Raw genomic sequence first — 14540 nt, forward strand, 5'->3', positions numbered from 1 at the left:
GAAAAGTAAACGAAATAACCCATGTTTATTTGTCACGTGATTGATATTTATATATTTGTATGTCAATTTATATAGATAGATATATTTATTTATTCATTTGGATAATTCTTAGAAATTTGGCATCGCTACTCTGAGTTTCATGCCACAGAGTGGCAATCATCAGGCGACTAAATTAGAAATTTGTTTCTATGTCTGCATTTATCAGATAAAAGTTTGCTTCTTGAATTGTAATCTTTGTTCTCACGAAAAATTCATTATAATCTACCCTTGTTCTCGATTCTTCTGAGAAATGCCGGGCTTGCCGTTTCCCGGCAACGCGAATTAATCTTTAAAGGTCTCTTTCTATATAAGGTCATTTAATGCCATAAAAACATTGTTGTAAAACTCGCGGCAGCAGCAATATCTGCTGTTCGCTTTATATAGTTTACTACAGTCTACACGTAAACAAATGTTTGCTTGTATGTCTGCAAAGATGATTTCTTCAGTATGAAACAATTAGCATATTTTACTGAACATTATATATAACCATGCATGCATGCAGGATGATACAGCTGTTCACTCGTAAACAAAAAATGTTGATACAGCAGAAGCTTAAACTTTCAGACTCATTAACCTGACCCAGTATATATATTAAATAAGTATATTAAAGTATATTAAATAAGATTAAATAAGTCAGTAAAAGCAAAATATAAGATTAAATAAGTCAGTAAAAGCAAATACATATTAATCTGCTACAGACTACAGTAGCTAGCGTATATATCAAACTATTGTAATTAATAGATGACAAGGCTGTCGTTTTCATGTGCATGTACTATATCGCAATAAGCTGATAAACTGTCATATGAAGATACCTAACGCACTCATGCAGCTTAATTTTTGGCTGAAACCTATCTTTGGTCGAAATTTAGTAACAATACTTACAATTACGGGGTATTGGTTGGCTTCCTGAGTTGCTTCGATAGCGGAAATTTTACTCGAAACGTTAACTGTTATAAGTTTTGGCGATCTCGCACTCGCAGTGCCAGACATCCCTTGATTTATGACAGTATATAATACGTTCGTATTTAGATTTCAATGCAGAAAAGCATTTAGCAGGTTAAAATGACCCCATCAGTCAGGGTATAAAACCATTTTTTAAAATATATTTTTCAATGACACGTATATAACGGATGTGTTAAATTTCCTGGTATTGTAAGGATTGGAAATCCTTTCAGTGTTTCCACGGAAACGTATATATAAACACGACGCATAACATCCTGTCGGTATCTTGGAAATACAACGTATATTGCGGCCATGATCACAGCATGTGCATGAATTTCGATGAATTATTACATATGACATATTGACATGACATGATATGACATATTGACATATATGACATGAATTATTACATATGACATATGAAAACCAGCCCAAACCGTTCGCGCCATTATATGCAGCGTAAATTCTGGACGCTGCTTGGCCAAAAGCCGTGTTCAGTGATATAACCCCCGAAAGGTAAACACCTTAAAGTGTAAACACCTTACAGTTGTGTATTTCTGAGTTCACTAGGATTTAACTATGCAAAATTTACGTATAGTTAAGAGTTTTATACAACCGACCCCTAGGCCTGAGTGTAATATTGTAGTTTTACATGCGTTGATACGATTTTTCAGCCAACCGCTAATTATATAGGAAGCTTCGTATACGAATACTGAAATGAGCTATACCGTCCTGCAATCACAGCTTCCAATAATAGTTTAAACAAATTGCTTTATTTATTTTCTATTTTGGTTTGTTCAGTTTTGAAATTTCGTAAAGTTGCTCAAAATAATAAATACATGCAGTAGGTTCCATATATTATAGAGAATATCAAAATACGAAAAGATATACACTGAAAACAGACGTCAGCAAACGTTTATGGCAAAGGACACATTCATCTAGTCCATTCTATCTATATACGATAACGCCAATTTCGAATATTTATGCATGAACAATGAACATACACTGGAATTTCCCCCCTAATTTAACTATATGGAAATATGGTATACCCATAATACTGGGTAAACTTCCATATTATAAACTTTCCACGTCTCTTGCTGTCAGGCGATAATCGTTTTCGCTATTAAAACATGCATTGATGGCCACGAATTATATATCGCTAACGATGATTTTGTGAAGAATATAGATAAACGGTGGAGTCGTTTTAAATACGATATTAACGTTTTAGCCTAAATTTATATTCAACAGATAATCACAGGAAGCATGCACCCGTCCAAAATTCACTTTCAAGAAGACTATAAGTGATCTCGTGGTGTAGTGCATGGTGAACATGATGGTCTTTTGTGAAATCTTTTTCCACGCTGGTCCAACTTAGCTAAGTTTCTCCCACTCGTGCGGGCTCATGTTGTCAATGGACAACTTACACAAAATTGAGAGGAGAGCGTAAAACGAAAAGCTTTTAATTTTTTATGCGAAGACCGCTGAAAAACTGAGCCCTCTTTACCGGGAGAAAATTTGCCGAATATGACCAACGTGTTCATTATGACCTTCGAGAAAAGAGTAAAGAATATTAAATAACCATAGGCCGAAGATCTTGTTGAGACGAAGATCTGTTGACTGTTGGTATATAAATATATATATATATATTATTATATATATATATATTATAATAATATTATTATATATATATATAATAATATAATTTAATATATATATAATATATATAATATTATATATTTATTATATATATATAATATATATATATATATAATAATATATAATATAATATATATAATATATATATATATATAATATAATATATATAATATATATATATATATATATATATATATATATATATTATTATATATATATTATTATTATATATATATATATAATAATAATATTATTATATATATATATAATAATATAATATTAATATTATATAATATATATATAATATTATTATATATATTATTATATATATATATATTATTATATATATTATTATTATTAATATATATATATATATATATATATATATATATATATACCGTAAATGATCGATTAAGCGCCGCGGCGCTTATTGCAAATATCGATTTTAAGATGCGGCGCTTATTTGACAGCGGCGCTTATTCGACAGCGGCGCTTATTTTAAAGTGAGCAAATAGATTATTTTCTGAAGGCCGATGAATCGAACAAACGTTTGGTAGAGGTTACAGGAAAAAGAAAGCGCGAAGTTGGGCTGGTGATTCCCGCTAAGTTCACAGCATATACGGCGAATCGACGACATGCCCAAGTGTAAGACACGGAGTTAATTAGGAAAAAGGAAAATTTTAAAGTATCAGAACTGTCATATGAGCCCGTTTGTAAGAGATATTCGACAAGAAAACTTTAGTTTCAATACTGGCCGTCGTACTCAATAGTTTAAATGTTAGGATTAACGAGTTTAAATAAAGAATCGTTTATTTCAACATTTTTTAGCGTTTATTTATATCTTCCTAAATAGGCGCCGCGGCGCTTATTCAACAGCGGCGCTTATTAAATTTTTTTTATTGAGGTGCGGCGCTTATTCGACAGCGGCGCTTATTCGAGTAGCGGCGCTTAATCGATCATTTACGGTATATAGTGCTGAAAATAATGGTCTAATGTGTTGGAAGAGGCAGACATTCTCGCGGTGACGTGATGAACATGATGGTCTAATGTGTCGGATGTCGATGTGCAATAATTTTGTAATTTGTCTCTATACTTGCATCAGGAAATGTATCATTTTAGCCCTTAGCAACGAGGCGTTGCTAACCAATCAACGCACCGTTTCAAACACGTGTGCCAATGGAACAACGCGTTTGAAATGCCAGCCGCCAGCTCAACTGCAAAGGGCTGTAAGTTGGTCAATTGAGACCTCGCAATGAATGAAATATATGCTAGTATACCCGGCAATCCACGTGCATATATAACACGCGTTTTGTGCTCAACGAATCCTCATTTGTCTTAAAGATTGTACTGATTCTTTCAACTAGCATGAATTTATAGCTTTTTGATCAATTTGATGGTTCTTTGCTAGTTTTTATTCGCAATATTTAAGCTCCTAAAACACATTTTTAAGGAATTTTGACTTCTGAGGTAATGTGACTAATTTAAAGGACCCTTGCGGAAGTATATAGCTATATTTCAAAGACCAAGACTGATCTGTTACAGTAAACGCACTATAGACGATTTAATGAACCGGATTTGTTTTAGTTCGCACCAGTGACAGAAAGGCTTATTTTGCTGGGTTATACCGGGGCAAGAAGCCCTATAGTGGGGTGAATGCAATATTTTCACTATTTGTGCAACCGCGTATAGTTATAATGATTTGCATTTGATATATAGGAATAATCAAAATTACTGATATAATGTCGAAAAATATTGTCAAAAGAACTTTGAAACGTGAACTATAAACAGGCACTGTTCACCAGTTATCAGTCATGTTCTGAATTTTCTAGAACAAACCAAAATTATCATCATTCCACGCATCTATCTCTTTGACAAACGCCAGACTCGCTTCTTTGACGTCAAAACTCCTTTCAACAATTACTATATACTTAAGAATTATCAACAAAATCCCAAATTTATAAAACTAATCTGATTACCACAAAAATTAAACCAAAACGAATTCTTAAGAAGCTAATGCATTTCTCTAACTTACATGCCAACTAAATTCAACTCATTTCATTTCACTCAGACATCCATGTTGAAATCTGTACATTATTCCATATCGATTTAAAACCCGTCGTGCATAGTGAAGACTTAACAGTTAACCCATGTTAAACAATGTATTCAATTGTAAACAGTTAAAGTGTTAAACAATGTATTCATTGTCCAGAAACCGTTGGCAGATTTCAATGTGTCTATAATATTATGAGACATAATTTGATATATGGATGATTTGATGTTCAGATCTACAATGTCATCATAAAGGGAAAAACAAATCTTTCGCAATGAGAGATTTTTTCTCTAATATATATACATGAATCTAATATATATACATGAAAGAGCTAGAGAGAGATACATGAAGAGAAAATATATGTACATATCAACTGCTGACCATAAATACTTCTATTGCAACCGATTGAGTAACATGACATTTCAGTTTGTTTATGATGGTCTGCACTGAAACGCTAATAACGTTCCGTAGCTCCTTTATAAATAATTGTCCGATTTCAAATCAAGTAGAACAGGAGTTTTTTGTTTTTGCCTCTTTTTTAGAAACGTTGGATTACCATCGCTAACCCACAATACACTGCGTTTAACATGACTAATTCCAGATGCGGCTGGTCGTCCGTATTTTCTTTTTCCTTATCAAATTACTCATTTCCTCTTTTCATATTTCAGAAGTCTACCCCAAAGTGAAATGCGTTCTTTGATTTTTTATCGTACTTCAGCAGTGCAACGTACACGACCAGGAGGTAAATGCCATGCAGACGTATAAACAGTTAAATCAAAGTCTGATATGATCTGACTGAAATATTACCATTATTTGACAAGCAAAGATTCGATGAATTATTTGTTAGGCTTCTACAGAAATATGTTCAAGGGCTGCTTTCCACTGTCGCGTTTTCATACGCACGTACACGCACGTGAAAGTCTAAAGCCTTATATATGTCATATTTGAAAAAGCCAGTTGAATAAATCGAAAGAATTTAGTTTTCCGCATATTTTAGTATGCATTTGTTGACCCATTTGTGAAATAATAACAACTTGGAAGCATTTAAAATTTTCCACGCGTAAAAAAACGCGACAGTGGAAAGCAGCCTAACTCCTTGTCTACGTGATAGGTGATACGGTAATCTATAATCCGAAGATTACTATCTTGAAGCCCAAAACGTAAGGTTTTAATTTTTGCAAATTGCTGGCATTGCTTTTATACTGCTTACATTGCTTATATATGCAACAAATTGTATATCCCCTTACATGATTGTGGATATTCTAAGACCTCTCGTCCTTTCCAATCTCTAAAACTGTAGACTGCATGTCCGGAATTCCGTGGCCCGCGTTTTTTATCAAGGAACTATAGGGGTTAAAAATTGTCCGGAAATGGATCAATGTTGCAAATTGTTTCTCGAACTAACAACCGGAAGTTGGCTTCACTACAAAGTTACCAAACCGACAGTGCTCAACATGACAACTTGGCCGCTAAAAGACATGTTCATTAGAACTTCTTTATAGTTAAAAACTCGCTCAATGATTGAATAATCGTATTTACAGGAGAGATTGTGCGGACCAAGTTGGCAATATGAGCGAATCCACAACTATTATGCTGCCAGATGGCAGCGAGCTAGATTTATCCGATCTAACTGAAGACGAACTACTTGAATTATACCAAAATTACGAAGATCACTTGGCCAACACGGCGACGAGTGTAGGCACCCTTGTCGGCGGTGGTTTTGCCTCGACTTTAGACTCATGCTTTGGTCCAACGACATGGCAAACGTCCCAAGTGGCTGGGAAATTATTTACCTTTTGTTTGATACTTCGTGTTATTACGCTAGTTAACATACCGACAAGATGGAAACATTTTGCATCGTGCCTAGCTGGAATTGCTACATTCGTAATATTTTTTTCCGAACATTTTCATATGTTGTATCATTTATTTATATTGTGTGGAGGGGGATATATTCTCATGTCGATCGCGGTAAAATACAAAGGTGGCTTTGTGAGTTTATACTGTGTTGCAGTCTTGTTGATATGGTAAGTGAACTAATTACACGACAATATGTCACCACAGTCAACCTGGTGGTAGGTTAAAGCTGACCCATTAGCTTAATAAAAGGGCAAATTTTCATGTTTGCATCAAAGCTTGTTCCAGCCTGTAAACCCAGAGCGAACTGAGAAAATGTTTAAAATCTTGAAATCCTATACTCTATCATCCAACTGAACATGGACAAAAGTAGTTGGGGAAAAATGTCACAGCAGTAATTTTTTGTAGAAGACCCATAAAAAATGTTACTGTTGGTATTTTAAGATCTTTTCCTTATGTTGCCCTACACCAGTTTTCATTAATGGGTCAGTGAAAAACATATGCTGTCTTTCGGCACTACATTTATATACAGCAATAACACTTATTAGTATACACCCGACTATTGTCTATTACAAATCCTACATTCTGATTGGCTACTCAACCATTGCCTATTTGTGATGGTGAACATTTGGGAAAAATTCGCTCGCGCGACTGTATAAAATTGAATTAAATTATTTTTCTGTGTATAATTGATTATTTTCTCAAAATTAATATATCTAGGTACAGGGTGTATACTAAAACAATTAGACAACTCGCCTTCGTTGTCTATGAGCGAATACTCAACTCAGGCTTCGCCTTTGTTGACTATATATTCGCTCATAGACAACTCGGACTCATTGTCTAATTGTTAATTAGAATCAACTAACCAACTTGATGGTTCATATTAAAATATGTGAGAGCAAGCTGATGACTATCTTATAATAACTATTTTAAGGCAAAATATCTGATTTGCTGGTATTTGGTATTGTGTTATTGCAAATTCATGGTTGCTCCCTAAATATAAATCTCTTTAGCATCCTCAATTATGGTAAACAAACAGTTCTAGATTTTACTAAATCTAAATCATTGGTTATCCACAACTAATTACATTGCTCTATTCTTAAAAAGATTTGGATCTTTAGGTATTTTGATCCCCTAACAACAAAGATACTGTAAACTAATATGTGTTTCTTGTTGCCCTTAAGTGAAGTTTTTGTTGCTGCTTCTGAAGATTGGATTACTGTAAAAGGTACGTTTTCATGACATGCCAATTAATATTTGTACATTTTGGGGCATTTTCCACAAGAAAATATTCAACAGTTATAAAAAGTTGAAAAAATTCTAGGATTGTAATAGTTTTGGGCTAATTAATTCACACCTAATTCAGGAATAGTGCGGTGCGAACCTGTGCGCAGAAAATCTCCTTATTCTAGCTGTGATGGATGTTTTCAACATTTCCTAGACTGTGTCTGTGTTCTCTTCCTTACAAAAAACTTCGGTGTTTTCTTCAGAAATATGCAACCATGCCACTGGTATGCGCTAAATTTTGGCAGGTAGTTTTGACATTTGTGTTGACATTTGGCGATAACAGTTTCACAGGATTCTTCGCAGAAGAGAACAGATGTCAAATCCTACACAATGGGTGGTTTGCCAGTTTGCCTGTTTGGTTTAATAATATCAGTCTGAATGCAATAAGAATGAACTGGAGTTCGCAAAACTGCGAAAAACGGGCGCTCGCTCGTGCATTCCTCTGCCTGGACTCAGTGATCGTCAAATAGGCAGGCTTCTGCAAAGACCAAAGTTGATTTGTCAGCATGGCCATTGCTAACATCTTGGATTCAAATCAAAATATTTTGACCCAAAAAACGCGACACGTTCTAAGCGAGATGGTGCGATATTTCGGTTTGGTAATCTCCATAGCGCAATTTCACCTAGAAAATTTCGCCCATGATCGAAACAGTTATGAAAGATTACAAAACCAATTGTTTCAATCGCGATCAAAATAATGATCCTTAGATTGAAAACAGACCTTCACCTCGTCTGTTATGTTACGATAACTCCTGAAAAGCTTATAATTTAACTCCAGTCCGAGGTAATTTGTGTACCAATTCATTTTGTGATTCAATTTCAATTTATGGCTAATCTCTAAAACAATACTCCACAGTCCAGGTCTATAATAAGCCTTTAATATTATAATCGATAATATGATTATACTACTCCGATTTGTTGTTATCCCTGAATGACGTCGACCAAGTCCTTTCCTCAAATTTCAACGACCAATTATAATTTAGCAAATACGAAAACGCCAATCAGAGAATGCGGCGCCTTTCCCGACCTTGCCTCGAAACTGTCAATGGCTATCCAATGTTATCCCCGAATTATCAGAATGTAGAGAGAACGCTCAATAGAACAGATTCAATTTCTTGGCATTCTTGAACGACGACGTCCACCAGGTCCTTTCCTGAATTTTCAGCTTTCCTTTATACTGTAAAAACGGCCAGACCGGTCCTGTGGTATTTTAGAGTATTTTAAGAAATCTGCATTTAAGTTTATCGTTATTAACATCTGGTTAGCACGGAAAATGCAGTTTCACCGCTATATTTTTAACGAAATACTCTATTTCAATACCGCAAAATATGACCAGTCTGACCATTTTGGCCGATTATTGGAAAGCGTCCCAAGGCTCAAGAGTATTATTTTCCAAACGTTAAACTGAAACAAATCATTATCAAGAAATGCGTGTCAATAAGATCTTTCTACATCGTGTACACATCTCCGAGTGCATGTGCAAGATTCCCTTAACAACAACACTTTATGACAGAAAGTTGCGTGTACTGCGAAAATAATGTTTTAAATTTAATGCACATTTGAAACTCGCCCATGAAAAAATTAAGAGTTGATGGCTTAATATTATTGAAATTTTGCATGGTGATTTAATAATTAAATCATCAATTTGTAGAAAACACCACCTGTATTTGATATACGCAAAGCTTTCGGTCTGTTAACCCGGGCCTTAATTCACACAAGGAAGTTATCTCATCTTGAAATTGACCAAATTCCATATTTTCTCTGGAAATTAAAAATATTGCACGATCATATCCATCAAAAGAAATTATCGTTTGTTCTTATTTGAAAGGCACATTCATGATTTTGAGCATGAAGATAATCTCTGTTGCATTTGACGTGGAGGAACGTGTAACTGAACTTCCAGACCTTGTAGAATATTGTGGCTATGTTCTGTGCCCATCATCAATTATTTTTGGACCTTTTATGATGTTCAAAGACTATTGTCAAATCTTACAGCGTCGTCCAATAGTAAGTGTGTGTTAATTATACGACTTGTATACTGCGCAGTCAGTCTACAGTTGCTATAAAATGAAATATATATCGAGCTTGGTCTGTAAATACATTGATTATTTATTTTATGCTACATAAGATAATTAATAACAACTACATTTCGTTTCCACGTTTCCATCTATGATCTATTAAAAGACAAATATCGCAACAAAAATCTCCGTTTTGATACATTTTTGGAAGCACTTGATTGCCGAAGTGGCGCCAGCTTGTCTAGTTTTTGACTTCTGTTTAAATTTTGGAATGCATCATATTATGCTGATATTTTAATAAACTGGCATTTAAGTATGGCGTTTATTTCACTGTTGTGAATTTACGGCAATCAGCTGTTAGTGTGAATTCGGCCTGTTGCCTAATTTTTCAACTATCCATACAAACAATATGAATTATATGATTTCCTTTTCTAGACTTTGACGTGGTTTTTGTCATTGATAAGATCCATTTCGTTAGGATACATCTTTCTCATTCTGTCGACTTGCATATGTCCGTGGATTTTTCCTGAGGAGAGTAACAAGTATGATTCCACGTTTCCTTTCCTTTCCAAGATCATCCACAAAATATTGCTACTTGTATTGGCATTTCAACTGTGGTATTTCTATTGCTATTAAATTTATCCCATTTGTTGGATGATAGATGGTTGATCGCATACCAGACGGCGTTATCGTTTCGATGTAGTAATTATTTTGTTGGCTTTCTCTCTGAATCTTCCTGTATGCTGTGTGGCATTGGCACGGTTGTGAAGGATGACAAAGATGAAAAAATTGAATGGTATAATTGACTATAGGTTTATTTATATTATTTAGAAAATAGAAAACATTTTCCGTGTTTCTATACAGTATTAGTATACACCCGACTATTGACTATTACAAATCCTACATTCTGATTGGCTACTCAACCATTGTCTATTCGTGATGGTGAACGTTTGGGAAAAATTCGCTCGCGCGACCGTATAAAAATGAATTAATTAAATGATTTTTCGGTGTAATTGCGGTGTATCGATTATTTTCGCGAAATTAATATATCTAGGTACAGGCTGTTTACTAAAACAATCAGTAGACAACTCGCAATTTTAGGTGCGATTTTATGTGCCATTTTCCTCTTTTGGTAGTTGTGAACTGGAAAGATAACTCGGCCGTCATCTTTGAAGCCAATTTGAAGCCAAGATGGGTACCAGTGCCAGTCCCTCAGCGCGATCGTCGACCGTGAAGACGGCAAAAACAATAGAAAAGAACTGGCAATGAACGACTTGCGCTTTAGACTAATTTTTGATCGAAGTAACTAGAAGAAAATAATTATCACAGCTAGGAAGATCTTACTTAAATTAGTGCAAATGCCAAGTTTGGCTGCGAAATTTTGTAAAATACGGAAAATATAGTTAGTTACACACTTCCGGCCGTAATACAAAAGTATACAAAATTCGTGAACTTCGCATGTGTATATTTTCCGTAATTTACAACAACTCGCAGCCAAACTTCGCAACTTATTTTAGTAAGCTCTTCAGTTCAGAAAATGTCCTTTTTATCGCCGAGGTAAAAAATCAGTCTAAAGCGTAAGTCGTCAATTCGGCTTCAAATTGGCTAAAAAATGGCGGCCAAATAACCCTCAGTTATCGTTCCAGGGTTTATAGATTTCACTTATAAGAGCTTTTTTTTGAACACCCGTAACTTATTCACTCGTTCACATCTATCAAAAGAAGAAATTCGAAACATAAGTAAATACCCCTAATTTAACTAGTGCAGCTTATTTCCTGACTTTAAGAAACGCGAAGATTTCCTGACTTTGAGAAGCGACGTACTATTGGCAACTGAAACTGAAACTAAAGCGCCATGGATTTACCATTCATCTGTGATGATGACATTATTCCTATTATTTTTTGTAGGAAAGTGCCAGTTTCTCGTCCACAGCACGTGGAGTTTCCCAGATCATTTGTAGAAATAGCTATACATTGGAGTGTTCCCAATCATATCTTTTTAAAGAACTGTATGCAATAAGTACTTATCATTTGTATAATTATAGCAATTCCATCTGACTTGAAAAATGTTAATCCCAAATTATAATCTTGCTTGTTTACAAATTTTTATAGATGTTTTTAAGAGAGCACGAGGATTAGGTCCGTTTATATCAATGTTCATTACCTTCGCTGCCAGTTCTATTTTACATGTAAGTTTCAAGGCAAATGTAGCTATACTTAATTTAATTGGTGTACAGGGTTTTTTGGTTATTTTTTGAGGGAAAAAGGTAAATTGGTGTGAATTAAAATGTATATGTTATACTATATAACTGTGGTGTTTCAGTATATATTGTATTTAGTCTTCAGAACCACACTACTCACGAGAACATATATACTAAGGCAATGTGTTTTTTTGTTAAAGGGTTTAAGTTTTCAAATCGCGGCAGTTCTTTTATCAATAGCGACTTATGCATACGTTGAACACGGTACGTGAAACATTTGAACATCGTCCGAACTGTTTCTATGAACTCATAAAACGTTTTTTCGTCTTTGTATATAGCATTCAGAAAAAAGCTTTCTCGTAAACTTAATATGTGTATTGAAGCAAGAAAATGTAAACCTAATTGCACCCACCAGTTAAAGGAGGTAATGAATACATTGATATGGTAAAATCAATTTACAAATATTACATAATTTTTTTATTTATAGCTACATATAATTTTTGCCCACATTTAGATCGCTTTGCATGGATTGACTTTTTTTATTAAAAATGTATTACAAGTGAACCTTGCGAGGCCATATGGCATAAGATATATTTCTATAACACCTTATACATGCATGGTTAGTTTCATGCACTATATTGAATCACTCACTTGATTTGACACATTTGATAACGAATCCGAATATATACTATAGATACATATATAGCCTGTTATCGCACTGCCCAAATTCGTGTTATTCTGATCGAACGTGTCTATTCTTATCAAGTCAAACTCTTGTACTGTATTCTATAGCCTCATTTTTGGGTTACGGCGATCAATCTTGCTTTTGGATTCCTAAATGTATTTCACTTAGCTTATCTCGGTGTCATGTTTGATGGCAACAATTCTGGACGGGTTGGTTTTATTAACTACTTTTTATTTCTTAAAACAACTAAACACTGGGTAAAAACAACCAATTTTGTTTTTACCAAATATAAGACAACTAATGTTATATTAGTTGTTTTAACAATCTGTTTTTACAAAGTATATGTATTTGGATATGCATAATTTGTTTTTATTCAATGTGGATTTATTTTAAAGAATGGTGTTTGCTTGGCATAAAAAGTGTTTTCATTACTGTACTAATTAGTTATTATCTCATTTAGGGTTACGGTGTTGAGCATACCCTCAAAAAGTGGTCGGAGTTGAATTACACAAGTCACTGGATAGTTCTGGCGATGTATCTAGTTTCTATCGTTCTATAGCTCGAAGATCTGAACGAATCGTTTGTACATCCGAATAAATGTTTAATCTTCTCAAATTAATTGATTGAAATATTTTGTGATACACATAAAAAATTCTTTTAACATTTTTCAACACGGCCGTACCGAAACTTACTTAGCTGTGTATGTATCTGTGTATATAGTTTGATATCAACATCAATTGCTTGTCTAAAAGGAAATGCTGCAACCCATGCGCTAAAACGATAGGATCCGAACTGCAATAAGTAAAAAAAAACCATAACAGGGGTGACGAACATATTGGACGGGGAGGGATGAGTTGTCTCTCGCTCGATTTGGTTATTAGGTCGTCGCATAGGCTATTGAGGACACTCGCTTACCTCCGGTATTATTCCTAGTATATGGATCTAAATTCCTGCAATTGTCCAACGATCGACTAATAACAGTGACAGCAGAGGATCCTGGAAGCACTGGTCGACGAGTGTAAACTTTTTCTTCGTCGACTTTTCAGCTGCGTTTATTACTCTATTGTTCACCCTCCTTTTTTTCTAAGCACCGTTAAGAGCTTTTTTTTAGATATTTAATTTTTGGGACTCATTTCCCTTTAGGCAAATAATCGTTAGGACTCGCCTTCTCTAGACGCATCTGAAATAACTTTCTCCTCCATCTTTACTTGTACATCGTGAGGTGGGAACTGTTGTTTATTTTTGCCAGGTGCTTTCCAGACTCTTGCCTTGGTGCGACAGCTTGTTTATACCTTCCTTTCCAACGTCCATTCTTACTTGTTTCCATATCTCAGATATAGATATAGGGTGAAGCTCTGCATTGTAGCCCTCAAACTATTTCCCATCTGTGCATGCGCATACACACGTCACAGGAAGACAGTGACACAATCTCTAACATCGGAGTATACTGTATATAAAAGAGAAAACCTAACAATTATAAAGAATTCAAAAGAATAGCGATAGGAACTGCCCATGCTAGCAACTTATCCCTCAGCTGTAAAAGTTGATATCAGCTATATATACACCCATATGGAAAGGAAGTGTGAAAATGTAAGATCCGATATCGATATCGAAGTGTAAACGAGCCTTTAGAAGTGCATGGTTAAAAAAAGTATGCGTTGTGAAGCCCCGAAGGCTTTGGTTTTCTTTATTTCGTTGTTACACGAAAAGTTAGCGAGAAGTTAGCGATTGAAAATTAATACTCTGAAAATATTTCGACGTGAAAGGAAATTGGAAATTCCAAACGGTTTATGTCACGGACACATTTGG

At 34.6% G+C, this 14540-nt stretch overlaps 1 protein-coding gene across 1 annotated transcript; it reads left to right on the forward strand.

Moving 5' to 3' along the window:
• The first annotated feature begins 6101 nt into the window (after nt 1–6101).
• Nucleotides 6102–13387, forward strand: LOC114531920 (protein-serine O-palmitoleoyltransferase porcupine-like). Its single transcript, XM_028553517.1, has 11 exons — nt 6102–6711; nt 7726–7769; nt 9657–9835; nt 10282–10388; nt 10508–10642; nt 11754–11854; nt 11958–12034; nt 12247–12310; nt 12385–12470; nt 12839–12940; nt 13192–13387. Exons 1-11 carry the CDS (start codon nt 6257–6259, stop codon nt 13288–13290), a joined length of 1449 nt encoding a protein of 482 aa, XP_028409318.1. The 5' UTR covers nt 6102–6256; the 3' UTR covers nt 13291–13387.
• The last annotated feature ends 1153 nt before the right edge of the window (nt 13388–14540 follow it).

The sequence above is a fragment of the Dendronephthya gigantea genome, unplaced genomic scaffold, assembly GCF_004324835.1.
Source record: "Dendronephthya gigantea isolate DGI-Jeju-01 unplaced genomic scaffold, DenGig_1.0 000076F, whole genome shotgun sequence".
Taxonomy (NCBI): domain Eukaryota; kingdom Metazoa; phylum Cnidaria; class Anthozoa; order Malacalcyonacea; family Nephtheidae; genus Dendronephthya; species Dendronephthya gigantea.

What these genes read in the sequence shown, in the direction of transcription:
- LOC114531920 (XM_028553517.1), top strand. Translation starts at nt 6,257, where the DNA reads ATGAGCGAATCCACAACTATTATGCTGCCAGATGGCAGCGAGCTAGAT. An exon ending in GTTGCAGTCTTGTTGATATG is followed by an intron (nt 6,712 to 7,725) that starts GTAAGTGAACTA and finishes GTTGCCCTTAAG; the next exon opens with TGAAGTTTTTGTTGCTGCTT. An exon ending in GCACCCACCAGTTAAAGGAG is followed by an intron (nt 12,471 to 12,838) that starts GTAATGAATACA and finishes TGTATTCTATAG; the next exon opens with CCTCATTTTTGGGTTACGGC.